At 43.0% G+C, this 26126-nt stretch overlaps 1 protein-coding gene across 2 annotated transcripts in view; it reads right to left on the bottom strand.

The window, feature by feature from the left end:
* GALNT10 (polypeptide N-acetylgalactosaminyltransferase 10) overlaps positions 1-25095 on the bottom strand; it is a 90552-nt gene extending 65457 nt beyond the window's left edge. For both annotated transcript variants that reach the window (XM_055812316.1, XM_055812317.1), the window contains exon 1: positions 24754-25095. In XM_055812316.1, the coding sequence (XP_055668291.1) occupies positions 24754-24936 (183 nt within the window). In that variant the 5' untranslated portion in view covers positions 24937-25095. The remainder of the gene's footprint in view (positions 1-24753) is intronic.
* Positions 25096-26126: the final 1031 nt, after the last annotated feature.

Below are 26126 nucleotides of genomic sequence, written 5' to 3' on the forward strand. Positions count from 1 at the left end.
GATCATGGAACGTGACAAGCTTTTTCTCGCCCAAGAACATTAGCCTGAATCCCACACTAAATCCATTAAATTTGCATGTCAGCACACACAAGACCACTGGGAAACAAGCTACATGTTCCAGGGCCGCCTGAAAATGAAGTAAAACGCTACATGTGAAAGTTACCACCTTTGCTAGAAAGGCAAGAGAATCATAAATATGCCAGACATTTAATGCTAGAAACAGCCCAACTTTGAATAATTTTACGCTGTTAAGAGATGCACATTGAATATGGACTCAGATCGCTTCATAATTCATATCTAACACATACTAAAGGTCAGTCTCAGTATTGCATAACAAGTTGCCAACCAGAGTGGTCTCTGAGATGCATCTAAACTCATTCAACATGCGTACAAACCAATGAAATACGTTCACCCCTCCTCAAGATTTTACTTCTCTCAGTATCGCTTCACAGGCACCTTTAACTAGACCTATTTTCCCACACCTCATGTTATAAAATACTCTAGGGGCCACATATTAAATGAACTAGTCTTTTTTTACTTCTTACAACATCTCTTGAAACTCGAAGTAACAAGCAAAGAGACTTCAAGATTTAACTATCCATATGATGCTCCCAGATCAGGAAATATTTATGTTTACCATAGATTTACCACTGTGCAGAGAGGCAAGACAAGTTCACCATCCCAAAAAGCATAAGCCAGAGCAGTTGGCTATTATGAATTATAAAAGTAAAAAGCTCAGATAAATGTCAGTGTTTCAGTAATCCCATTTAGGACAGCTGCTCAGAAGCAGCCCACATAGGGCTGGATTTTCACAAATGACATTAGGAGGAGGAAGGACCATAACGCTTACTGTAATGATGAGATGTCAATCTTGCCAAAAGCAAAAAATAAAATCCTTAATACATTCAATTTAGTGGAATTACTTTCCAATTCACATAACAAAACAAGCAAAATCAAGGCTGCTATGTACTTTCAAGTAAAACTAATCTTAGATTGATAGATCCTGACACTTTTGTCTACGGTCTGAAGTAAATCTTTGCAAATTCTTTGAACATGTGAGACCAACAGTCTCTCTTCCACACAGCTGGGCAAGAACAGCTTGCTGAATTACACTGTTATTCTGTCCTCATCATCGTTGGGAGCAAAGCTTGGTCAAAAGGCTTTTTTCTTGTTTCAAAACCAGCTAGTCTCATCGATCTAGTTTACAGTAGGTGCCCAACCAGAGGCATACCAGCACAATGGAAGGGGAAGCAAGCTGCAAGATGGGGGCAAGATCTTCAAATCACCTCTATTACTAAGGCAACTTGTGTCAAAGCCATCTTTAACATGCACTGTTTGGTTACTGGATCATTATTCATCAGGCAGAAGAGCCTATTCAGGCAATTTACTATTCTTCCTGTTCACAAACTGACAAAACTCAAATTCACACTTTCATACTCCCTCATACAGGAACATGTATCGATCTTCACTTTCCCCCAACTTTCAGGTTTATTGAACCAGAGGTTAAAATTCTTCTAAAGCAGAAAGTTGCTTCTGTAAAAACAGAATGAAAGCCTCAGTGCCAGCCTTAAAGGAATCAATAAATGCTTACTAGTAGGTGGGAAATTCAACACATTTTTGGCTGCTTAGTACACCTTTTTTTAACCTCTCCAAACAATTGAATCTAATTGATTGCTCCAACTTAAAAGCACCTTCCTATATAAAACATTAAACAGGCACTTGCCTTAGTTTTCAGAAGTACATGAAGTCCCTGCTAACTTTTTAATCTCAGTAAAAGCCAAAGAAAATCCTGATTAAACAACAACTCCACAGCAACATTGTTCTATTTAAATAATCTTTGCAAGCTTTCAAAAGATCACTGCATGCAAAAAACCCCCAATGCTCACGTATAGTTAAAAGTCTTCGTCACTTAATCCTACATCCTTGGTAAGAACTACTCTGACTGTCCGGAACAATTTACATAGCGGCTCTCACTGCAGTAAGCTGAACATTTCATCTAAGAAGGGAATGTATGAAGAAACTACAGTACACTGTGGCAATCTGGGAGAAATCCAATACTTTATCTTCCAAAATTCCTTCAAATGCATTTCAAAAAGCAGCAGTTGTTTCAGACAAGCTAAGATAACTCCACTTAGACTACAGGGATGAGAAAGCACCCCAAATTCCTTCAAGTTAAATAGCAGCTTTCTGCTAGTTTCCATTAAAGGTGGAATAATTTTCTTTTCCATACAAGAAGATGTAAGCCAAAGTTCATAGCTACTATGGATTTCAAAGTATTCCATCAGCCTTCCAAGTGCAACATAAAAATACTATATGCTTTTAACTGCTGTTTCAGAAAATGAATGGTGGCTTGTCTTTTAGTCAGAAACGTGATGACTTTAGGCTCCATACACAGTAGAGAGGGAACCTCTGAGAATAAGTATATCAAGATAACAGCATATGAGGGGCACATACTACCTTTGAGATTATTTTTTTTCTGATGAAGTCATGGCAAGAAACCAGAGCAAGCTCTACAGATTGTAGAAACATCCTGGGTAACTGGGGAAAAAAAAAAACAAACTTCCTTTGTGGCTCAGGTGAGCCATCGCTAAGAAAAGAATCATATTATGAACAGCAACCTCTAATAATAATTCATACGGCAAGAAAACATGTCCAACTAAACCCATGCAACCAGTAGCTCCACAGCAACTTAGCAGAATTCCCCCCACCCTGCCAAGTATTTGACATATGCACTTTCCAGAGTCACTACACAATTGGCAACTATGAAAACCAACCCTCTGGCTGAATGTTTCACTTGTTATAGTACATTGATACAAAGAACCATTTTATGCTTCTGTACAAACAGAATCAAACATGAAAACTTCTCCTCTTTGCCAGGCATCAGTGAGAGCCTTTGTTCAGCTGCACAAGAATTCAGTATAACCAGTTCATACTTAAACATCAGTGTGCAGCAGTGAATGTTCACCATCTCAAAGCATGGAGAGATTTGCTAGGAGGATTATATCTAAGCAGTTTTAAACACTGATGTGAAGTAGCAAAATCCAAATCATTAGACTTGCATTTGCTTGATTCGGCTCCCCGCTGCAGGGCAGTATGCCATGCCCCTTCAAGCAAAGCATGCAGGTCCCTGCTCAAGCAGTTACCCATTGATGCTTGCCATCTCTAATCTTCTCTTGGAACTGCTCCCCAGTGCCAGGCAGACACTAAGGATTTCAATGAGCACAAGCTGGCTTATATTTAAACTGGTCCAAAGCTGGAGGAAGGCTCTTTAGGGGTAACACAGACAGGCAAGGAGATTCCTTTTGGTTATCCTGTGTGGTACAAGTTAGATGCATCATTAACCTTACACACATATATATATAAAGGTACATACCTTGTTCTGAAATACCTGTTTACTAAACAGGTCCTTGTACAAAAAGCTACTGATAACACTTAAGCAATCCCCATTTCCCTTTAAAACTCTATATGAAGATTTCTGGCAATCCCCCAACAATTTCAAACAATTAGGACTATCATTACTTGATGAACTGCCAACACATAAACAATCTTTATCAGATACGTTGCCTGTTTGGCACATCCTGACATTGGGGGGTATTTCCATTACCTAGTTCTGAGCATTCAGCTTTTAGGCACTCAGCCTGTCCTCTCAGGACACCTCCTTTCTCTCCTGCATTCACCAGGCTGAGAAGTCAGGGTGCTGCATACTGAATCCTGCTTCAGTGAGGCGTCTACAGCAAAGCACAGATATTTTCCCAGTCTCTCTCAGGGTATGGAAAAATGAGTGAATGGTTTATGTAGCGATGAATCAAGCTGTCTGAATTCTGGAAGTCAAGGACATCTGATGCAATTCTCATGTCAATAATCATACAGTCAGTTCCTCTCCACCCCAAAGCCATACATTTGAATATGTAAATACAAAAAGCACAAAGAGATCTTTACTTAAAGTTCTTTAATCCTGAACAGAGTAATTGAAACATCACAAAAGTTTCTGTAGTAAAGAGCCATGCCGTTGTCACCGAAGAATGAAACTGTTTCCAGATGTTCAAATACATACTTAATTTTTTTTTGCCTCAATGCTGAAAAGTTGAATACCTGTTACAAATTTCAGTTCAGCATTTAGCCAGATGTTGAAGTACCCTTTCAAGCAAGTGTCTACCTTCTAGTATTAGCAATAGAGGATCAATAAATAACATACCATGCAAGACCACGGCAGTATCTGTCCCAGTCTGTGTCCCCCAACTAACATCTGTGCATGTCTCGCAAAAGAATGCTTTAAGCTAGCAAATCTGACAAAAGCAGAAAGTAAATTTTCTTGATTCATACACTGAACGTTTAATTCCTAAAACTTTATTTTCAACATTTCCTCAGAATACACTGCATGTAATATTTAGAGCTGCTGGCTTCCAGGAGACATTTGTCAAAGCCCATTTAGAAGCGATAAAGTCTAAAACATCTGCAGCTGGTTATAATGCATCAGGAAAATAAAGTTGTCTGGCCTCAGTACTGTGCCAGTGTTTGAAGGAAAAAAAAAAAATCAAAACCATATGCCTGCTCTTACTTTAGTCTCAAGTGATCTATATTTTATAAGGTAACCTACCATTTATTTTTAAACTCTTATGAATTGAATTCTACTAATTGGACTTCTTGGACTTTTAAAAAAAAATGCTTTTAAAAAAATACTTAAAATTCCCGTAATCCAGCTGGTTTTGATTTTACCAGTCAAAAATCCAAAAATCTTTCTGGTAAGAGGCATAAGCCCTAGAAGTTATCATTAAAGTGCCATGCCCAGAATACCTCCCTTCACTCCTCCCCCAGAAATAAGTTTCCTGAGATTGCTTTATCCAGGTTATCACCATTACAGGTGCACAAAATGACACCCTTTCCTCAGTGATTTACGTTGTGGTTTTAAAATTTAAACTCTATCTCAAACAAATAGTGGCTTACTGCTTCCAATGAAGTGAACGAGAGCAGGGATTTTAATCCAGTCAGAAACCCTGTTTTGACCCAGGTCTTCCATTCCCTCTGAATGAAAGCCATTCAAACAAGGTGATAGTGTTTTTCTGCTCCAAAGGTGTTTGAGCTATATAAATCAGCACAGATGTAAGGTACACCAACACAGAGGCTGGAAAAGCACAGCAACTTGCATCACAGGCATAGCTGAGACTGACAGGGCTGGGGACTCACCCCCAGCAATATAACAGGGGCAAAGTCTCACGGCTGTGCATGGACCAGCCACTGACAGGGCACCCTGGAAAGCCTCTCCCTTCCTTTAGGAAGTGCTTCTAAACAAACCTTCAACTGCCACCAGCTCAACATGCTTTGCCTAACTTCTCATTTGCTCATGCCAAATTACTGTATTAAAAAGCCTTCCATGGTTTTGGCAGAGACAACTCAAGCAAACACTCTGGAAACCCAGCTACTTCAGCTGTTCCTACAGCCCAAACGGGCACTCCTGTATGGAAAGTCGAAGCCAACTGAAACAATTTGCCCAACAAGCAGGCAAGTGTGTCCAGCTCAAAAGGAATTGCAAGCGTTCAGCACAAGTTCCTGGTCTGTGAGCAAAGAGCCCCACACCTATAAGGACAGGCCAGGGTCCAGATCCAGAGTGAGAGAACTGGGAGAATGACACACTGCCAAGTGGAAATCTTCTGAAAAAACACCAAACTTGTACTTCACATTGCAGTGAAGTGGACAAAAACTGTGTACACCTTCCCCAACTGCAGCTTCCCAATATATGTTGGTTTGTGGGTCGGAGAGAAGCAACTGTCACACAACTGTTACTGCCTTGTCTTTGTAACGTGAGCAGCTCTAAACCTCTTTTTACCTATTCTGCTCTGGAGGAAGGACCTTGCACGAACAAGGCAAATCTGCAAAACACTGTCAGGAACAGAGGAGCAAGGCTTGCGCTAGAAAACTGACCTCTCCGGGTAAGTTGTTCTACAAAGAAATTATCTAGTACAGTGATAGAAGAGGTTGAGTGTAATGTATTTTGGGTTCGTATCTCCTGGGAAACTTAAGGGAGATAAACAGCCCTGTCAAACTTTGTTCTCTTAGGAAGGAAATGTTTTGCTCAGCCCCATAGACTAATGCACTCACTCACTGCCTTCACCGCTTAGTCTCTGATCTCAGTGCAAAGTTCATAAGCGCTGCCTCTCTCTCTCCTCTCCTTCCTTCAGAACACAAAAGACACTTCAAAATTTGTCTTCAGCTTTTAAGTGCTCAATAGCCCTGTAGTTTCCCAGTAATGCTTTTGCTGACTAACCACTTAGCAGACTTTACTGTTACTTATCAGTAACTGCAAGCAAATATGGAGACAGTCATCCATTCCCACTGCAGAACCTTTAATGAGAATAATTACACTGCTTTTGATACATCAGAAGATTGCAAAGCAAATGTTAATTGCTTCTATTTCAGTTATTGTAAAAAATTTTGGGTTGATGTACATGACAATAGTGCTTATCTATAACCACACATCTGTTTTAGGGCTGAGTCCTGGTCTGACACGCTCTTGCAATTTCCAGTGAGAATCTGAACATTAACTTGATAAGTAGTTTCACAGCTGCTCATGGGTCCCAGCAGAAGCAACATAAACTGACAATGTTCTGATTATTATTATTTTTTTTAAAAAAAAAACAACTCTTGAAACTTTATAGAACTGAACAGCAAAGTGTCAGAGGCCAGCTTCAAGCTCAGACAGACACCTCTGCACTGACTCCATCTTTGAACCAGCAGCCCAGTCTGCCTAACGCTGGCTAAGTAAACAGCAAATTGGATATAATCTTCTACAGGAGTTAACGGCACTCACCAGGAAAATGTGACAACCCTACTGAAGCCACTAGCTTCTCCAAACTACCTGCAAAATGCAAGGAAGAACATAACCTATGCAGAACATTGATTTGGAAAGACAGCAGACCCAGAGCTCTCTTACAAACCCATCTTTTAAGGCAAGAACACTGCTTTACTGTTACAGAAATTCAGTTCCCTCCAATACGCAGCCTTTTTAGTTAGATACACCGAATACAGCTAGTTGCAGTGTGCCTTTAAAATCTTAAAACCCTAATTAAACCCCCAAACCAGCAGCACTCAACCCACACAACACAGTTTGGGTTTGAGGCTCTAATCACTACTTTAATGGCAGAGAACCACCTCTTCTCACACTTCTTGACAGGGACAGACGCAGGACAGTGCAACTAGTCTTTAAGGGCACATCTCTTCAGCATTTCTTATCTCCTCAAATCACCTAAGCAGTGTTTTCAATGCTTGCAGCAACACAGTTCTGCAAGCTGTCTACAACTCCACAGGATGCAGTTTTTCCTGTAAAGTACAAAAAACCCTATTGTGTATGATCACCCAGTATTTCAGAAGCAGCCACAGGTTCTGCAAAACAAAACTAAAGCGGTTTAGATGGCTGTTAGTCTACTGTCTTATGCAGCACTATCCAGTCTGACATACCCAGAGATTTTCAAAATGCCCTCCTAGGAACGCTAGACTTGTTTTTCCATAACTGCTGAAAGACCACAACTACACAATTGCAAAATCCTGAAGAGTGACTCAATGGCAGCGTAAGCTCACAAAAAAGCAAACTCCTGCAAGTTAAAAAAAACCCCACAACCACCAACATATATTTGAACTTATCTGTAACCCACAAGCAGCACAATATTACTTTGTAACCCACAACAGGCAGTAGGTCAACTTTGAAAGGAATGTTCAGTCAGCTTTCAAAGACTTCTAGAAAATGCCTGGAACATTTTAATAACTTAATTCTGACTTAAAGAAATCTTTAATTAAGACAGCATTTAGAAAGTATTTTCAGAACAATCTGGAATCCTGTGGAATGTGTTAAGGCCTCCAAAGGAAGCCTGCTCTGGCTAAGAGCTGAGATCAGTCATGACTTGGAGAAGGAAAGCAGCAGCTGAAGTAGCCAGCATCATCCGAGTCTTAACACGCAATTTGCCTGTCACATCACTATTTGGCATGAGAATCACTCCTGGCTATCCCCTATCATGTTCATTTGAGGAGTTTTCCCTGGTTTTTTCCAAAAAGTTTCCATTACCCGAATCACAGTCACACAGGACTTGACTTACAAGAATTAACTGCTGCTTACTTTTACACTAGCAACCCACTGCTAATCCGTGCTCCAGTAAAAAAGCAAGCAGATTAGGTCAAGGGAGCTTAAGTGGTACTAAAATATGTTGCATAGCACCTTATATCCACAGCTCAGACAGCACTCCTTACCCACACCACAAGGAGCAGACAACATCTAAGTCAAGTCCAGATGGCCAAAGGGTCTTCGCCTGGATACCAATGAACTTTTCTCTACTCTTTATAGAAAGTTTATGCCTTGAAATGTCTATCAAGTACATGCAGTTCCCAAAAGATTACTTTGAGGAGTTTATACCCTGCTGGGGTGCTGCTTTGTAACTTCTTTCAACTACAACCTTTTCAAAGTACAGCAGGTCTTCTAGCAATAGAAACTCAAAGATGGAGCAGCAAAAGCTACAGCAAAGACACCTCTCTCCCCTTCTGAAAGCTGCTCATCCAACCGATGCCACCGTTTCTAGATGGTACGTGACACTGCAAGATACTAAAACACCTTAACATTTACAGTCTGTTATACACACACAAAAGCATTTACATGATAGACATTTTCTTTCAGTCTCAAGCTGTAGACCACTAGAGAAACCAGAGCTATCCTGACGGATGACAGCAAGAGAGGATATGCAATCAATCCACCACCTCCAAGACTGCTGCTTTATTGCAAGCACTTCCTGTACCAGCTGCACGTTAACCTGCTGTGCCAGAACATGGTTCCCACCTTTGAGCTGGGTGGGTGCCTTAGGAGCGCATCTTCAGTCCCGTGGACTCAAAGCATCCACCTTGCTGAAAAATTAAGCCCACTCAGGCAATCCCAGCAAGGATGCCAGCTGTCTGGTACTACAAAACCACCAGCCTTGTTAAGGGTTAGTGCCAAGTGTTTTGCCCAATGCAGGCCATTCTGCCAGCTGGGTTTGGAATAGCATGTTGTCTGAGGACAAGATAAAGAAAGGGACATTTACTTCCTCTTCCCCTTGAAGTCCACGGCTCCAGATAAGTGCATCCAGTCCCATTCCCACATCAGACTATGCAGCTGGAAAGGGGTGCAGTTAGTGATGCTCCTGTGGTCTGTGAATAAGTGACTGGCAAGAACTACATTCGTTCTCTTACTGTCCTGTGTTGGGGTTGAATGTAAACCATGATGAAGAGCAAGAATCACTCAGGCAGCATCCCATTCCAAACTAGGCACACTGCTGTACACCAAAGGTGTAAGAGAAAAAAACCTCTTAACAGTTTGACTGTCCAAGGAATGACACCGCCTTCCCCGTCTACCCTTTCAACCCCAAATATATAAATTATGAAGATCTCAGATACAGCACTCAAAGGATAAAAGGTCCAGCAGCATTCCCTGTGTTCTTTTATTTTTACCTCTCAGCAAAGGCAGAATTGGTAAGCAGAAGCCAAAGAAGCAAAAAACTAATATTGCAGGACTGCTGAAGTGATAGTACAGCATCACATGGCAGCCATGGACCTAAACTAACTGTTGACTAACTCCTGCTGCAAACCGTGCCATGTCTCAAACATTCAGTGTTCCAGGGACACAAGCCAGCATTTGTGGCTACTGGTTGAAGAACAATAAATTCCTGTGGAAAGCTGTTCTGCAGTTCTTTTGCTAAAGAGCATTGGTTAATGCATCCACCATTTTGGCTGCAGATCACAGTAATCTCTCACATACTCGCTGTAGGCTGTCCAAGCCATTCTGCAGAATAGTAGGAAGGAAATTTTCATAAAATAAGCTAAAGCCAAGATTGCTTTGAACCACAAGACACTTAAAACTTGAGGAGCTTCAGAAAGCCAGGTGATACCTTTGCAACTGCTGTCTCTCTCCCCCTGCTTTTTCAAGTATTAGTATTCCTTAAGATTGAGATCTTTTGGAGGAGATTAATTGTTACACAAGGAGTTTAGCCCCATTAGGTACTAAGCAGAATTGCTAAAGTCAACATTAAATGTGTAAACCCAGAGATGCAATTAAGATGTTGGATCATATTTCATTAAATTTTAAGAGTACTCTATAACCAAGTAGCTTTCAGGGTCTTCTCTGCCAACTAGCTTCCTCTTTCGAGGAGCCACTGAGAGCTTTTAGAGGCTTTTGAAGCTTTGTAATTTCAAACAAGATCCAGGTGCATGAACTGATCTTCTCTTTCATTAATACCTGACCCTTCCTGCTGACTGCACAGAACCAAGAACAGATTACACACACACACACACACACACTGAATAGCAAGGTGTTATGCATCGTTCCTGTTTAGCAAGCCAGAACAGAATCCTAACAGCATCACCCAGCTGCACTGAACACATGCCCAAACTCATTCATGTTAAACTGACAAAATTTATAAATAGGATGGAAGAAAGTTTTCTTTGGTATTCTTTTCCACCTCCTGAATGGAGGAGATCACTGAAGTCTATGAACAAGTCTGCCTTAACAGTGCATCACAACCCTTCACGGACAAGAGACAGATGGATTTCAACAGCCTTCCATCAGAAGTGGAAGATGAACATCGTGCCTCACTGCCGATCTTCCAGCCAGAGCCACTGCCTTTCCTTTGCTACCCATGGACAGCACCCTTTCAAAGAGCCACCAGTACACGTATTTCTGCTAAAAAAACAGGCTGCAGATACAGGCAAAAACCCACATAAACCCATCGCTAATTGATCCAGCTTCAATGAGCTTGAAAACATTTTACCAAAGACATTCTGTTATTGTGAAGGTATGACTCACAAATGAGGTAAGCTGGTGCTCCTCTTAAATGTTCAGACCTTTAACAGTTGGAAGGAATTAAGAGAGATTAAAAATAGTCAAGGTTTCAAAGTCAGATCCTTTCACAGCTCTAATAAGCTAAGGAAGAAGAAACCGGATCCATAAGTCTCATGCCTGAGCCAGTGGATTCAAGTATGAAGCAATTACAAAACCTAGAGAAATACCACACATAAGACGACTGAAAACATCCAAGATCTTTAAACACTTGATTCAGTCACCAGTGAAAATCCAGCTGTCCCTTTCAAAAAGCTGTGCAGTATTTGTTACACAGTATAAAATCAAATTATTGCACTGCTGAGAAGCTGCTTTTTTTGGTACAAGTACCAGCAAACAATTTAATTTTTAAGGCATTTTCTATACAGCAACTTTAGGGATGGAAAATAAATAATACTTTCAGTTGATGTTGCTTTATGGGAAGCAGTCTTCCTTTGGGTGTTTTACTTTCTCCTTGCAGATTACTGACTGGGCCTCCTGCATGCTAAAGAAATACAAATCAAACCTCCTGAAGCCACCACTTTTCCCTAAAAGCCCCAAAGAATTTAATTCTGTTTTTCTAATTATCTCAAGAGTTACTCAAAAGCAAGAACTTTTACAGGCCAGCAAAACAACAGACCTAAAATAGGTTTAAACACTCTTCAATGTGAGGAAAAATTCTACACAAAAAAAGCCCAAGACAGGTAAGTCACAGCTGTAGTGAGCTCAAGATAATTATTTCATAACCTGGATTTCATTAGAAATAACTTGGCTTCTTGCATAATTTCTTTACATATAATAGCCAAATGCCTACTCTACAAAAGTAGCAGTGTAATTTTGATACCAGCAGGGTAATGCTACAGAACAGTCTAGTATCTTCTTTTTCTAGTTTTCAGGGATTCTCTAACCTCTTGTGACTTCCTTTAATCCAAGTTGTATTGAACTGCTCTGACAAAAGATTTCAGAAGGGGAAACAAGCAGTTTTCATAAACAAATACTGGAAAAGTTCAAATACAGACATCAATTCTGATAAAGGGAACAGGGCATTTTCATTTTGCTTCCATTTACGTTGAACAGAAAAATTTTGGTGTACTCCAACATAACTGACAAGGTATGAAGAATAAGGCAAGACAAGAGAATATCTTTTGGAGCACTTGAGTGATGACTACATCTATGTTGTCAAGAGCTAAACCTACATAAAACTTTGATATTGCAGTGCTGTGCATCTCTCAGCTCAACTTCCAGCTCTGTGATTCCCACAGTGGGGTCTACGTCCTTGAGAAAGGTCTGTAGGCACCTTCAGGATCAAATTGAAAACATCTGCATAAGACAGGCTTTTGACCTCTGATTTCTCCAGGTCTTAAGCACTTAGCCCTAACATACCAGGTGGCCTCTATATTGCATAAGAATCAAATGCTTAACACCTGTCTGTATGCTTTGATGCTGAGCCGTTCCTCTCAGACACAGAGCTGGGATTATTTGTCATTTTGCACAGTCAAAGCATGGAGGCAAAGTCAATCGAGTGCTGCACCTACTGCACCTCTTCAAGGATCCTTGTGGAAGGGTGTCGGGGCACTGTCCTCCTCTCCCCTCCACCCCAGAGCTTTGGGCTTTGAATGCAGCACCCGGAGTCCCACACAGCTCACGCACAGGTGTGAGAACTGTGCTCTGAACTCGGCATCCTTCACAAGGGGTGCTCTATGCCGAGGACGGCTGCCTAAGGATGGTTGCTGAGCTTCAGGGAGGCAGCATGAGCTGCTTGGGAGCAAAACGTGAGCACACACCCCAAGGGCTTGACTGGCAAGAACTGTGGGCTTAGGGTGGCAGGTCTTCAGAGGATCGGCTGGTTTCTGAGGATCACCCTCTGCCTGAGCCCTTAAATCCACTCAGGCCAAAATCCAAAAGAAGAGTTGGGCACCAAAGTCTCTCACTTCCCAAGGGTTTTCAGTTCACTCCGGCATACACAAAGCATGCAAATACCAACATTATCTAAATTGTTTTCTAAATTAAGGGAAACTTACAGAGAAAGGCACCTGTTGCCCTCCGGGTTAAACCTCAACCGATTTGGAAGACTGCATGTCAGTTACATACAGATAAGCCTAAAAATAACTATTTTCCATTCCTACTATAAAACCAAACCAGTCCATAAACTGCTACATTTCTCATGTTCTGTCCATTCAGCTTTTTCTACACGCAACCATATTTCTCCTACTTCATCCTGCAGCACTGGTCCCACTAATCACTGACATATGCTCCGGCACAGAGCATTTCCTCTGGCATGCTTTAAAAAGAAGTACTGTCACCAGAGCAATATAACTGCTAGCAAATACGGTCTGTCAGGTTTTGTTTTCAAGGACTATAAAAATAGACTTTGCTGCATTAGGCTTGAAAACTCATACCCTCTAGAAATAATTTTAAAAAACAAGTTTTCATATGACTTGTTATTGTTTTCAAATATCCAGAGAGAAAAATCTGTAGTTTTATATTTCATTTAACATTTTCAGGTTAAGCCAATATTTGAGTTTATACACGACTGACAATTCCCAGCTAATTTATCAGCAATGCCAGCGCTCTCCGCTTGCGTGCATCAATTCACAGCTTCTCAGATGCACTTCTACTAGGAGCAGCCTCTTATTATAAAAGTATCAGCACTTGGAAAGCAACAAGACATCGCTTGTTTCCAGAGCTTAGGCTTTTCACCCATAGTAACCAGTATTAGTTTACACTGATAACAGCTTTGGCCAAAACACAAGGAAAAGTGTTTTGGCACAAACTGAGGTTAGAGACAATTTCTTGTTAGTTTGTAATTGCTTTGCCAAGGACTTTTTCTGTAATCAGCTGGCCCAAGTTCCTATTTGCAGAAAATATGCAACTATGGTGAAAGAAAACCTATTATCTTTTATACACAGATACTCTGCAGCAATCAAAATCAAGGACAACACAAGTAGGACCTTCACACGTTGCAGATAAGACACTTCCAACCTTCCACATCCCCATTCACAGGGCATGCAATCCACACCTGAAGACCAGAAACAATCTGGGGCAGAACAGGGAAAGGAACCACATTCCCAAAGAATCAGCAGCAACAGCAGAAAAATGGCAACAGTAATAACTTGGATAGTTTCCTGGTCTCCATATGTACAACCGAATACACTTCTGCCGGTTTCCATACCAAAATTCCAGGTCTTCCAGTACCTTGCAGATGTTTTTGCAGCTTGCCTTGATGCCCTCAGAATCAGGCAAGCAAAATAACCTTGAGAAGACTCATTCCAAACACTTTAATTGTACCAATTTAACTTCTTTGCTGCTGTGAACAAGACCTGTGAACAGATGCTGGTTTTCTGAAGGGAGATTTTTTTTGGCTTTTTATCCCAGGCTAAATTAGTAACTTGAATCAGATTCCAAAACAGCCACACAAAAAATTAGGCAGCACACAACAGCAAAACATCAGTAGGAGTTTCAGATATTTCCAACACAGTAAGCCTCAGCCTAAGCATCAAAGAGAAGTGGCAGTCCGGAGTGTATTTGGTGAATCAGCAAAACTAACATACACAGGAGTGGAAAAAAAGGGTTATTCCTTATTACTTGGCTATCAAACACTAAACCTTGGCAACCGGCCACCTGGAAGATAAATGAGAAGACAGAAGATAATCACAGGGTTGACTTCTTTTTGAGATCCAGAACAAGCCTGTTACGTAGTGGCTAACATGAACTGACAGTTGGGCTAAATTTAAGTGACCTTCTGTAATGTAACAGAAAATAACTTACTTGCTTAACTGAAGCCCTTTACAACATAGATATGTCTGTATTTATCTAGCTTTTGGGGTACCAATTTTCTTTAGTGAGGAAATATATTTTGCTTTTACTTACCTGAGCTGAAAGTACAGTCTCTAAAGAGAGCCACTTTCAAGGAAGCAGAGTTAAGATGAAAGTCAGCCTGAGCAGAAGTGAAGGAGCTGCTCACTCTTTTAAAAATAATATAAAAAAGAGAAAACAAACAAAAAAATATATCTTATGTTATGCCAGACCTGGTTATGTGGTTATTTTTGTATCATACCCTAGATCAAAGTCACTAAGTCTCTCATTTTTCAAAGGAACATCACACCTCAAGACATCTTTGAAAACTTTGGTCAAAACATTAAGAACACTCAAACTCCGTTTCACCTGTTTTATTTATTAAGCAACAGCTCATGCTTACTAGTCCTTGTGAAGATTTCTTCTTTGGACTTCATCTGATTCAGCTGAGAAACGTTAGGAAACTCAAAACAGAAAAAAACTACCTCTTTTTCCATCACAGAAAAAAAATTGTTTTCTTGCTGGTGTCATGAACTAGATAAAAGTTACTTCCCAAATGAATTTGAATCCTAGTAAAGTTAATCTGTACAAAGACAAACCTATGCAATCTTCCACTGAGAAAAGACAAGACCAGCTACTAGAGGTTTTAAGTGTTTTATCTTCCGAATAATTGTAAGCAAAGACTGAGAAGAGGCTGACTTTCCTTTGAAAAGTCACCTTAACTTGCAGACATAACTGCAAGCAAAGGATTTCAGGCTTTAGAGATCAAGCAGAACCAAACTTTTCATAACAACTTAATCTTGTAAAAACAGTTGTTCAAGAGGGCAAAAGCAAAGCAGCTCAGCATGTAGGAGGGACAGCTGACAGTGTTTCCAGATAAGATCTGATAAAGCCCAAAGCATCACAAGACTTTGACTAACAAAGACAAAAAAACATCGTTCTAATCAGATTTTTGGAAAGGGAGAGTGAGTAGCCAAACAAGGAAAATTTCATGCATCCAGAAAGTTCTTGCAGGAGACAGAATGATTTACTGTTATTCTACAAACCCTTTATTTTTATGACCAAATAGCTCTACAGCAGAAAGATAAGAGTTCATTTACAGACATCCAAGTTTAAGACACAAGTTCAAATATTAGTACCTGGAAAACAACCCTTCAACATTTGTTTGAAACTTAACCCCTTGGTTGGTCATTATTTCAGTAAACAGCTGCAGTTTCCGTGCATTTAAAAAAATACTCTGAAAGGCCTTTTGGAAGTTTGACCTCAGCAGTCACCTTGTGAACGGCAACCCCGCACAACGGACCAAGTTGTCTGTTTGTTTGAAAGCTACATCAGGGAAATGTGTCAGGTCACCGCTACATCAGCTGCACGACATACATGCAAGAAATACATATTAGTGTTTAGGGGAGACGCTGTGAACAGGAATTAGTTACCTCAGCTTAACAGGGAAGGATGCCAGCAGTCACTGTTTTGAAAGACAGTTTTTAGAAGTTGCTTTCTGCTACTTCCTGTGCTAATTGGGAAGAAAAAATACTACAGCTGAAAAATAAATAAGGAGTTGAGACTGGACAACACAGTCACCAAACAAATATTAAGAGTGAACTTCTCCACCAGGCTGGGCAGCAACCGTGCAGTCAAGCCTTCACCGACTCCATCCTCCTCCCCGCTTCCTTTGCTTTCTATTTCTGGCCAAGAAAAAGAATCGTAATACCCACATGAGTTACATCAACTCGCTTAAAATAGGGCTTCCATTTTAAACCCTTAATATGTTTAAACTGCTTATCAATTCCATTTGACTCAGTAATACAGAAAAGCAAAGGATACAGTAACATAAACCAAGTTTTGTAGGGTGCAAATTTTAAGCCATCAGTTCCTGTTCAGTAATTGCCTCTAAGCGTGCTCTCATCCACTGGAGTTGTAAGACCTCCAAGAGCACCTAGACTAAGTGAGGAATTTCATCCCTGATTCACACTGGTGGCAACAGGCTCATGTGTTTATATCATGACCTCCAAAAGAGGAAAGTCTACTAAATGCCACCAACCATTAGAAGAGTTAATGAAAACTGTGTTTTAGTTCAGATGCCTGGACAGAGTTGCAGTGAGACCCAGAGAAGTCACACGTTAGAGATGAGCTGGATGACATTTCCTCAAGCTTTCTTAACACACTCGTGAGGGATACTACTCAATAGCTGGCAGCCTGCATTTCCAAGAAAGTGACAGGCAGAATAAATAAAATATTTTTGTTCTTGTGAGTTATAGAAGAGAGAAGGTCATTAATAGTCATCAACCTTAGAAAGATAACTTATCAAGAGTGGGAAGGCATGAAGCAGTATCAGAAGGAACTCTGTGACTGGGATAGCAGAGAGAGCAGAGTTCAGTTACAATAAAATCAACAGCTTTTCTACTGAAGAAAGTTTCTTCCCTGGGTACCAGAAACACCAGAACACTGCTTATACTCCACTGTAACTGTGGTTAAAAAGCCTTAATTACATATATATGCTCTAGAGAGCTCTCTTTTAACCCTGGAGCCAAGATTAGAGAAAATGGAGGAACTGCAAAAGGGCAGAGAAAAGAGCTAATTATTTAGAAAGAAAAGCAAACTTAAGGACCAAGAAATGGTAGACCTCCCTTCTTTGAAGCTGCCACTTAAAGCTTTACCAAGCTTATGAGCAATAAGGAGACATGTCAAATGACATACTTCTTATATTTTAGGGGGTGCACAGGACTTCAGATGCAGAGCTGCCAGCAGATCCCAGGCACAGTAGAAATTACTTTTTTACCTAGGCATTAGAAAAGGGGAGCTGCCTGGCAACTTACTGTGCTACATATTGATTTACTTAACTGCAGTTTTCTACAACCGTTTGCCAGACCCTGTAAATCTAACAAAAGAGGCACAGTCTGACAAGTCAGCCATAATTTGATATCCAGTACTACTTATATTCTTAACAAAGCTGCGTAGATAAACACTCGCTTCCTTGTTACCTATCTGTCATCTAGCCAGGGTAACACAAAATGCAGTGAATACCACCGCAGGAGTTGGTTACACTGATAGAAAAGATACCATTACCACAGAGAGGTATTCCTGTTGAATACAGCTGGACCGGTAACACTTCCTAACTCCCTGGGTTGTAAGAAGTCATGAACAACGTGCCAGATCTGAAGGTAAAGTCACAAGTAGACTTTTTAAGAGATAATGGAGAATTTGGAATTTATTCAAGAGCAGAACATAAATATTTAAAATTAGAAGCTGGGTGTGTGTGTGGGGTGTGTGGGTGTGTGTGTGGGGAGGGTAGTGTATTATTCCTGGATTTGGAAATAAAACATCATGCTGTTATACTCCTGAAAGTGACTTGAGCATCAAGAGTCTGAAATCCGATAAACAGATTCACACTTTCTGTTAACTGCCAAAATTTCTGTTAACTGCTAAAATTCCCCACTGACAGCTATCGGTTTTGCAAACCATCTGAGACCTAAGTCAAGTCAGAATGTCTTCTATACATCCCTCCAGAAGCACAGGAATCCCAGGCCAAGCTGTATCTAGAAGGAATACCTGAGTGGCCAAACTGCAGTAGGACTAACTGAAACCACTCTGCTCAGGGACATTAGCTCAGGTTAAGACAAAATGCAAAGGTAGGGTAGAAAAACTATTCCCGATTTGATTCCAGAATAGGAATAGTTACTAAATTAACAAAGAGTAACTATTCAGCTTTAACCCAATCTACCTCAGTCCGACTGAAGTAACATTTAAATGATTGTTAATGTCTCTTTGCCATCGCAAACTAGCCAGCTTTTAATCCACTCAGCCATGCAAAAACTCCTTTCCAGTTTTCTAGTAAGGGTGATCCAGAAGAAATCTACACATACACTCAGGTCACTTAACCTGAGAGTACTTATTACTATTAAAAGATTTCATATGCGCAAAGTCACTAAAGTTACTTCTTTCCCTGTGTCTATATAGTAACATGCATTATTCATGCTACTATCAAACAATTTTAAGTGGTGTAACTTAGAGGTTACTCTACAGAGTTAACAGAATGGGAAACATGAAGCATGATGAGAGAGTGTCCTCTGATGGTAAATATCACAGGAGCTTTTTTTACATAAGCATTTACACCATCCAGAAGTACCAGGAAACTCAGCGCAGTGCACTCCAGTTAAGGTGCGCTCCATAAAAGCCTACGAATGTCAGCTCTGCTGAAGTCAACAGGATACTATGCTAACAGGTTGAAACACATGCTTTCATACTGGATCAAAACAAATTTGCGCAGCACAGGGTTGGTTTGTTTTTTTTTTTTCAAGCACACAGTGGAATACCTCTTACAAGCTCCTAATGCACCCCACCAGCTCTTTACTTTCTAGAAGGAAGCTGAAGGCTACCTGCCTGTGTCGCCTGGTACAGGAAAAGGTTGCAAAGAAACAGGAGCAGCGTGCAGTTGCTTTTACACCTGGATAACAATTTGCTTAGAGTTTAGACAGGATCTGTTCTTACGCAATGCAAGTAAGGTTATAGTTTGCTCCACAGGGAAGCCAATACAAGAGTGACAGGAAGGCTAACTTCTTTATCTTTTTATAGCAATGCCTGTAACTGTATTTAAACAGTGAATGGAAGATGATACTCTATAACTGCAAGTCTGGTTGATAGCATTCTTCTGCCTAATTTCACCAACACTCCTCAGTGGTAGTAATGATACTGCCATTAGTTTAGCAGTCCACTTAGTCAAATACATGGCAGTTATCTGCCAGGAAATCTGTAACTATAGTTGCTCTTAAATCTCGCCGTCTCTCACAATTTGATCCATATTCACACAGACCACTGTATTTATGGTTTTCACCAGTGACCTAAAAAGTAGTCCGATGCCAGAGGCCAAAACATTTTCCTGCTGAAATCTTCCTTCCATGAAGGAAGGTAACCATTGCAGCTATTAAGAACTGCATATAGAGCACGTCTGAAGGGTGAAACAGAACCACTTGCCCAGTAACAGGAGCACCTACTCCTTGATAGAGATAACCTTCCCCAAAGAACAGCAAGTGTAACAAACCCTTTGTTTTCACACAGCATAGAAGACCTAGAATACAGCCCATTTGTTCATTCAGCTTCGTCTTGCCATTATAGTGAAGATCACCAGAAGGAATAATGAGACCCTGAGTGAGCACCACTGAAAGCTCCAGTTTTTTAATAAACATCTTTTCCAAATTTACTTTGCACTTCATAGTTGTGAGATAGTTTAGCCACTTCATGTTCGCTTCAGCTCACTTTGCTAATCAGTGCGGTCCACTCTTACCCAGTCCAGGAAAACCTGCTCATTTCACAAGTGCACTGAAGCGATCAACTTTAGAGTAGCCCATACTGGAAAACAGTCACTCTTAATTTAAAACAGGCTTGTTCAGCTCTAGCACTTGCACTTCAGCCCTTAGATGCCAACTGTTTTACACTATGCTTACCAAAATAAGCTTTTCAAAGTTTGCTTTTATATCAGCTGATGAGTGACTAGCAAATACAGCTGCCAAAATGGCAGTCTCCAAGAGGTCTGCAAGGAGCCAGACCCCCGAGTTCAAAGGCAGTAGCAAGGTCTAGGGCACGACCCATCTAACTGCCAAAGAAATCTGCCTATGAGGTATGTTAAGTCAGTTGTTCCATTTACCTCTGGCTGGCAGAGAGCAGAAAGGTATTCCTCTCACTTCTTCCAAGCCCTTCTCCTCCCCCCCAACCTTGGCAGCACAGAATCTGCTAAACCACCCTCCTCCTTATTAGCTTTTGCCAACTGCAGCATGAAGCTGACAATCCTCGACAGCTTCATAGCTGCCCCAGGTCAGCGTGGCAAAGCCAATCCTCCTCCTCTGCTGAGGAGGACATGAGCAGCCGCAGCAGTTTGGAAGGCAGCGCAGCATCATTCCCCACTCAGCTCATCATTAGGGCTACGTTTTCAGCAATACCAGCTGGAAACTTCAAGCTTAATTGCACTAAAGCCAAAGTTTACGACCCCAGCCTTTCCAGAAGGAGCATTCTCCCCAACCGTTTGTCAACCACAAGTTAGCAGCTGGTTTCTCATTCACAACCTACCAGCAGGCAGGTACGTCCCATTTCACTCCAGCCGGCTGGCAGCAGAGGGCACCACACAATCACCTATGTGATTTATATACTTCCATCATGCTCCCGAGTTAATTTATAGAGCTCAAATTACTACTACAACAAGCTACAGGGTGACTCCATAAACCATGCATCATATCAGATAAAAACCCAAGCAACGAAAGGCAGCTAATTTGCTACAGTGCTTTTAGCCAGCAGTTCAAAGAGATGTTCAAGCTCAGCATCCCTTTGAGTTCAAACACCACGTTCCCGTAACAGCAGGCACCTCACAGAGTGCCGACCTCCAGCCTGCCCACACAGGTACAGAGCAGTACCTCTGCAGAGCATTAGAGGTCACATAAATAGCTGCATTAGCCCAAGCATAAACCACTAGCCCACAAACTAACTCATCTGTGTTTTACTTACTGCAAGACTACACATCAATTAAACATTTCAGCTGAGGATACCCAGCAGCCTCTGAGGAAGACAGCAGAGATTCAAGAGACAAAAGGTATAGCTGCATTTCTCTTGCTCTTTCCTACCCTCACACCTACGGATCATATGTTTTTACTTATTGAATACTTGTTAAAAAAAGAAAAAGATGAAACTACGCAAAAGTCAGTCTGCGTTACATGAGCATACCAACACACACATACTGGTGATCAAAAAAAGTACAACCACGAAGTATAAGAAGCTTCTAAGCTAACACTTTTGCTGTCGGCAGAAATACTTCAGTCCCTTGTCACCATCATCCCTATACAGAGCCACAACACTAGCCAAATCTGTTACACTCAGCATGAAAAAAGGAATTCCTAACTCATATAATGTGCTGAACAACTGTACATACACATTGACAACGGACATTTCTGAGCATGTAGCGGTAGTGAAGAGTAACTCAATGCATCAGCTTTTCGAAAGCGATCTGCAGCACGACCTTGAGGCCAAGGCTTTGATGACTTAAGGCCATCCCTCCTCTGTGGAGCAAAAAGCACCCAACAGAGCTGCAGAAGAACAAACCCAAAGGCAGGAGGAAAGAACACAGACCTAATCCACCTTATTAAAGCAATACATTATTTTCAGCCACCATAATGTTTCCCCTGAACATGTAAATACAGAAGCAATTAGCTGCTTAGGCACTTCTGCAGAAACCATTTAGCATAATCTTTCCTAGAATATATTTACATGGCTTCTGATTGCTTAATTTTCTGACACTTTTGTTCCAGGCACTAGAAAGATTAAATAAGGCAAAAATCACCCACACTGATACATTGCCATTTTGAAGGTAACATGCAGCACAGGACAGACAACAAAAACTCGTAGCAGGTTTTAAACTTGAAAATTTTAGCATCACAACTCTATGTTCTAGGAATTGCTTTATAGCTTTAATTCAGCCATTTCTTAAAACCTTTTCCCCCTTTTGCTGTTACTCTGAAAGATAAAATTACTGACTGAAACAGCAGACACCATTTAAAGAGAAAGAATGAGCCTGGACAGAGATTTCATTGAAAAGCTCAATACTGTATCACATCTGAAATGTCCTCAATTCAAAGATTAGCCTGCACAAAAAGCCAAATTAAAGCCAGAAACAGAAGAAAATCTTTTCTGACTGCTACGAAGATCTTTTTTGTGATATAGCCTCCTATCATCCAGAGTTTTCCAAATGGCTTCATGAACAAGCAGACAAACAGCACATTCATTTACAAGCTGGAAGTTGATTAGTAAGTACACAAACCATGAATGCTTGTCAGGACCGAGGAAGAGGGCCTGGAACCATTGAATCTGAGGATGCCCAGAAGACTCTCTGCAGTCAGCTGGCAGATACCTCTATGACAACAGTAAAAAAACCCCAAACCAAAACAAAAAACGCACCACATTTGGTTTGTCTTTATTCTGCTCCATCTGAAATTATTTTTACCAAATTATTTTAGCCAGTTGTCCTTCATTGTATGTTTTTCCTTGCTCAGTGTAACAGAAGCTATCGTTTCAGGGCCCAATCCTTCAAAGAAATAGGCATACGATACAAGTATATCTTCACTCAGAGACCCACTACAGCCCATAACTCCACATCGATTAGACTGGAAGATGAAGCCTTCAGCCTAAACCCCAGTAACTCTGATTTACACAAGCACACAGAGGTTTTATTGCAAATTCTCCTGTAAGCTGCACAGCTGTTTCCTGCCCAGCTCAACACACCATCAAAACAAAAGCAGATCTCAATTTACTGACAGCTGCCATACTTTAAAGAGACTTAAAGAAAAACGGAGTCAACATTCTATACAACACAGGCAGTACAGGATATCTAAATACCTTGAACAATGAATACGCACAGAAGTCAGCAGTGATGTACTGCACCGTAGGAAATGCCAGTCTTACAGCTACCCAAAGTCCACAACAGAAGGACAATCTTGGAAGATTGACCGAAAACAAAGTCAGCCTGTCACTGATTTTTCACCTCTTATAGATTTAATCACAATGAACTGCTACTTCCAACAAGGAACTTTGAAGCTTTCTAAGAATAATCACCGACTTTATCCTCACGACCTCTGGAAGACATGATATTACAACGGTCTTCCTTTTGCCATAACACCATGCCATGTCAAGCTACAGAGCAGTGGACTACAGGGCCTGATTTTTATCTGTCATGCAAAATAGATTTCCTGCACCCAACAAATCCAAGCATATGGCAGTATCATCAGGAACTCCAAGCATGTAATGATCACTGGGTATGTTAAAGGGATTTCTACACAGGTTTGAGTAACTGCAACAAATTTATCTTTTATGACAGGTAACAGCTGATCCCTTTCCCTACCAGCACGGGATATTACAAAGATATGACCATGGTTATACCTAGACTTGCACTAAACACTTGAATTTGAAGAAAGGTTTCTTCTGGGAAGGAAGAGCTCAGTCTCAGTTTGACTACACCTCCGAGAGCTTTCTCCCCCTCACAGCAGAAATTGCCACAGTAGGTGTCTCCACCTTTCCAGTGCAGTCATAGCAGCAAGTCTCCAAGCAGGGAAAGATTTAGACAACTAAGAGTTTTAAGTGGTTTTTAACAAGCGGAGCCTTGTAGAGCGGCAGCTGAACTGATAGTTACACACTGACATTTCAAGCTTTCAAGTCCCAATCATTCTTAATGGTACAAAGCCAAACCCAGAAGGGGATAAAGCAATTACGTAGCCAAAAGTAAATGCAGCTAAACCGAGCTTCCACACACCTAATTTGGGTGATCTAGCCTTTCTGTCTCACACACTAAGCAGAAAGGTTTGTCTGTTAAATTTACTACTACACCAGTGGGACAAGAAAGGAACGCAGTCATGTGCTGTGATATGGTCAGGCCACGTATCCAGCAGGCACCCTGTGCCTCTCTCAGGAAGAGTTACCCACTCCCCTTTCCCACAGGAGGATCGGTAGCCAGACATGATCTTCAGGCTCCACCTGGTCCTTTCTGCTAGCCCTTCCCTGGAGCTCTGCGGGGAGCCAGGTGTGATGCTCGATGTTCGCTGCCTGTACCTTTCCAAGGCAGGTAAAGAGCAGTGGCACAGAGGCGCACCCTTGGGAGACAGAATTCCTGCCCTTTTCGTGCAAGGATGGGACACACTCCCCTTCCCTACTCCCTGGAGCAAGGGGCAAAGCCCTCGCTTTATTCCCTTGCCAAGCTCGGCCAAACAAGCCAAGCAGACCCCCGGGACCCTGCGTGTCTGCGAATTGCCAAGAAAGTACCGGCGACCCCCTCCAGCCCAGGCTCGGGCTGCAGCACAGCAGCGCCTTCCCCGGGGGCACAGGAGCCCGCCCCTGCACTCCTGTCCCCCGCCCCCCCCCCCCGTTAGGGGGCGGCTGCTGCTTGTCGCTCCCCCAGTCGCTGCCGAAGGCCCCCCCAAGTCACCGCCGAGGCCCCCCCTCTTGTGACAAGGCAGAGGGACGCGCCCATCCTCTACGCCCCCCTCCCCTCAGCTCCCACTCCTACGGGAGCCGCCCCTCACCCAGCGGCTCCCACCCCCCCACGCCCACGGGGGGCCGCTCAGCCCCACACCCCGTCACCCCCTCCTCCCCGCTCCCCCACTCACCGGCGCTTCGCCGGCCGCTGCCCCCGGCGGCCCCGCGGCGGCGGCCCCCTCCCCGCCGGCCGCCCCGCCGCCCTCCAGCTGCCGCTCGCGGTAGAGGGACCAGAGCCCCACGTTGGGCAAGAAAACGAGGGCGGCCAGCGCCAGCCCCACCGCCTGCAGCAGCCGCTTCTGCTTCCGCCGCATCGGAGCCGCCGCCGGGGAGGAGGGGACGGAGGAGGCGGAGGAGGCGCGGGGCAGCGGGAGCGCGGCCCGGCCGCCGCCGCCCTCAGGGAGCCCAACTTTCCCCCGCGCGCGGCGGCGGCAGCGGCGGGCGGCAACTCCGGCACTTCCGCTCCGCTCCGCGCGCGGGGAGGCGGGGCCTCGGCAGGCCCGCCCCCGGTCCGCCCCGCCGGCCCGCCCCCGCGCCCCGCTAATGACTCTCCCGTAATGAGTCTCTAATAACGACTCTCGAAGGATGCCGAGGCACCGGGGCGGGCGCTGCGGGAGAGGGCGGGCAGCGGGCTCCGAGCCGGCCGGCGGCGGGGGAAGCCAAGGTGGTTAATTGCTCCAGGGAGGCTCCGCAATTAGCGGTCCCCACGGCCATTAAGCAGCGGGCCCTGCGGCAGAGCTGGCCGGGCTCCGGGGCGAGCAGCCCCGCAGCGCTTGTTAAGGCTCTCCCGAAAAATCATTAGCAAGGCACGGAACACGCTGGGATGTGGGCAGGGACGGGGCCGGCACCAGGGGGGGACAGGCAGGGGAAAGGGATGGGCCCCCGGGCTTCAACGGGGCCGGGTCTGGGCTGGGGGGCTGCCGGTGCCCCTCCGGGGGGCTGCCCGCCGCCACACGGCAGCCGGGGCACGGGGTCGCCGGCCCCAGAGCTCCCAGGGGGGCGATGCCATCGGCCGTACCGCCGGGCGCGACCGCGCAGCATCAATTCCCCGGCCGCGGCTCGCGCCAGAGGGATGCTGCGGGCTCGGGTACCAATTCGGTGGCCTCCACCCTACCGTAAACTAGATAACGTATAGACGCGAGACGGTGGGTTTTAAACATGTACCGGAATTCAACAGTGGTATAGCTTTTCCAAAAACGGGGAGTGGATTCGTTTCTTCAACGAATTTCTTCATTTCTTCCCACAGCCCTCACGACTGGGAAGGTGGCCGGCTGCGGGGCTGGCAAAATAAATATTAGGTCTCTTCCGATGTAAATGCCCGCAGGGAAATTTTTTATTTCCTAGAAAAACAACAGAAGGTCTACAAAAAGCATTACACAACCCAGCGTTTGCAGTTCCGGCCACCTTCGCCCCACACCAGCGAGCAGATTTAAACTTAAATAAACTTCCATAACCCACTAGATGGCATCTTCCAGCAGATTTCGGTGCCTGCTGCGAGAGCCAA

This window comes from Falco peregrinus, chromosome 8 (assembly GCF_023634155.1).
Source record: "Falco peregrinus isolate bFalPer1 chromosome 8, bFalPer1.pri, whole genome shotgun sequence".
Lineage (NCBI taxonomy): Eukaryota > Metazoa > Chordata > Aves > Falconiformes > Falconidae > Falco > Falco peregrinus.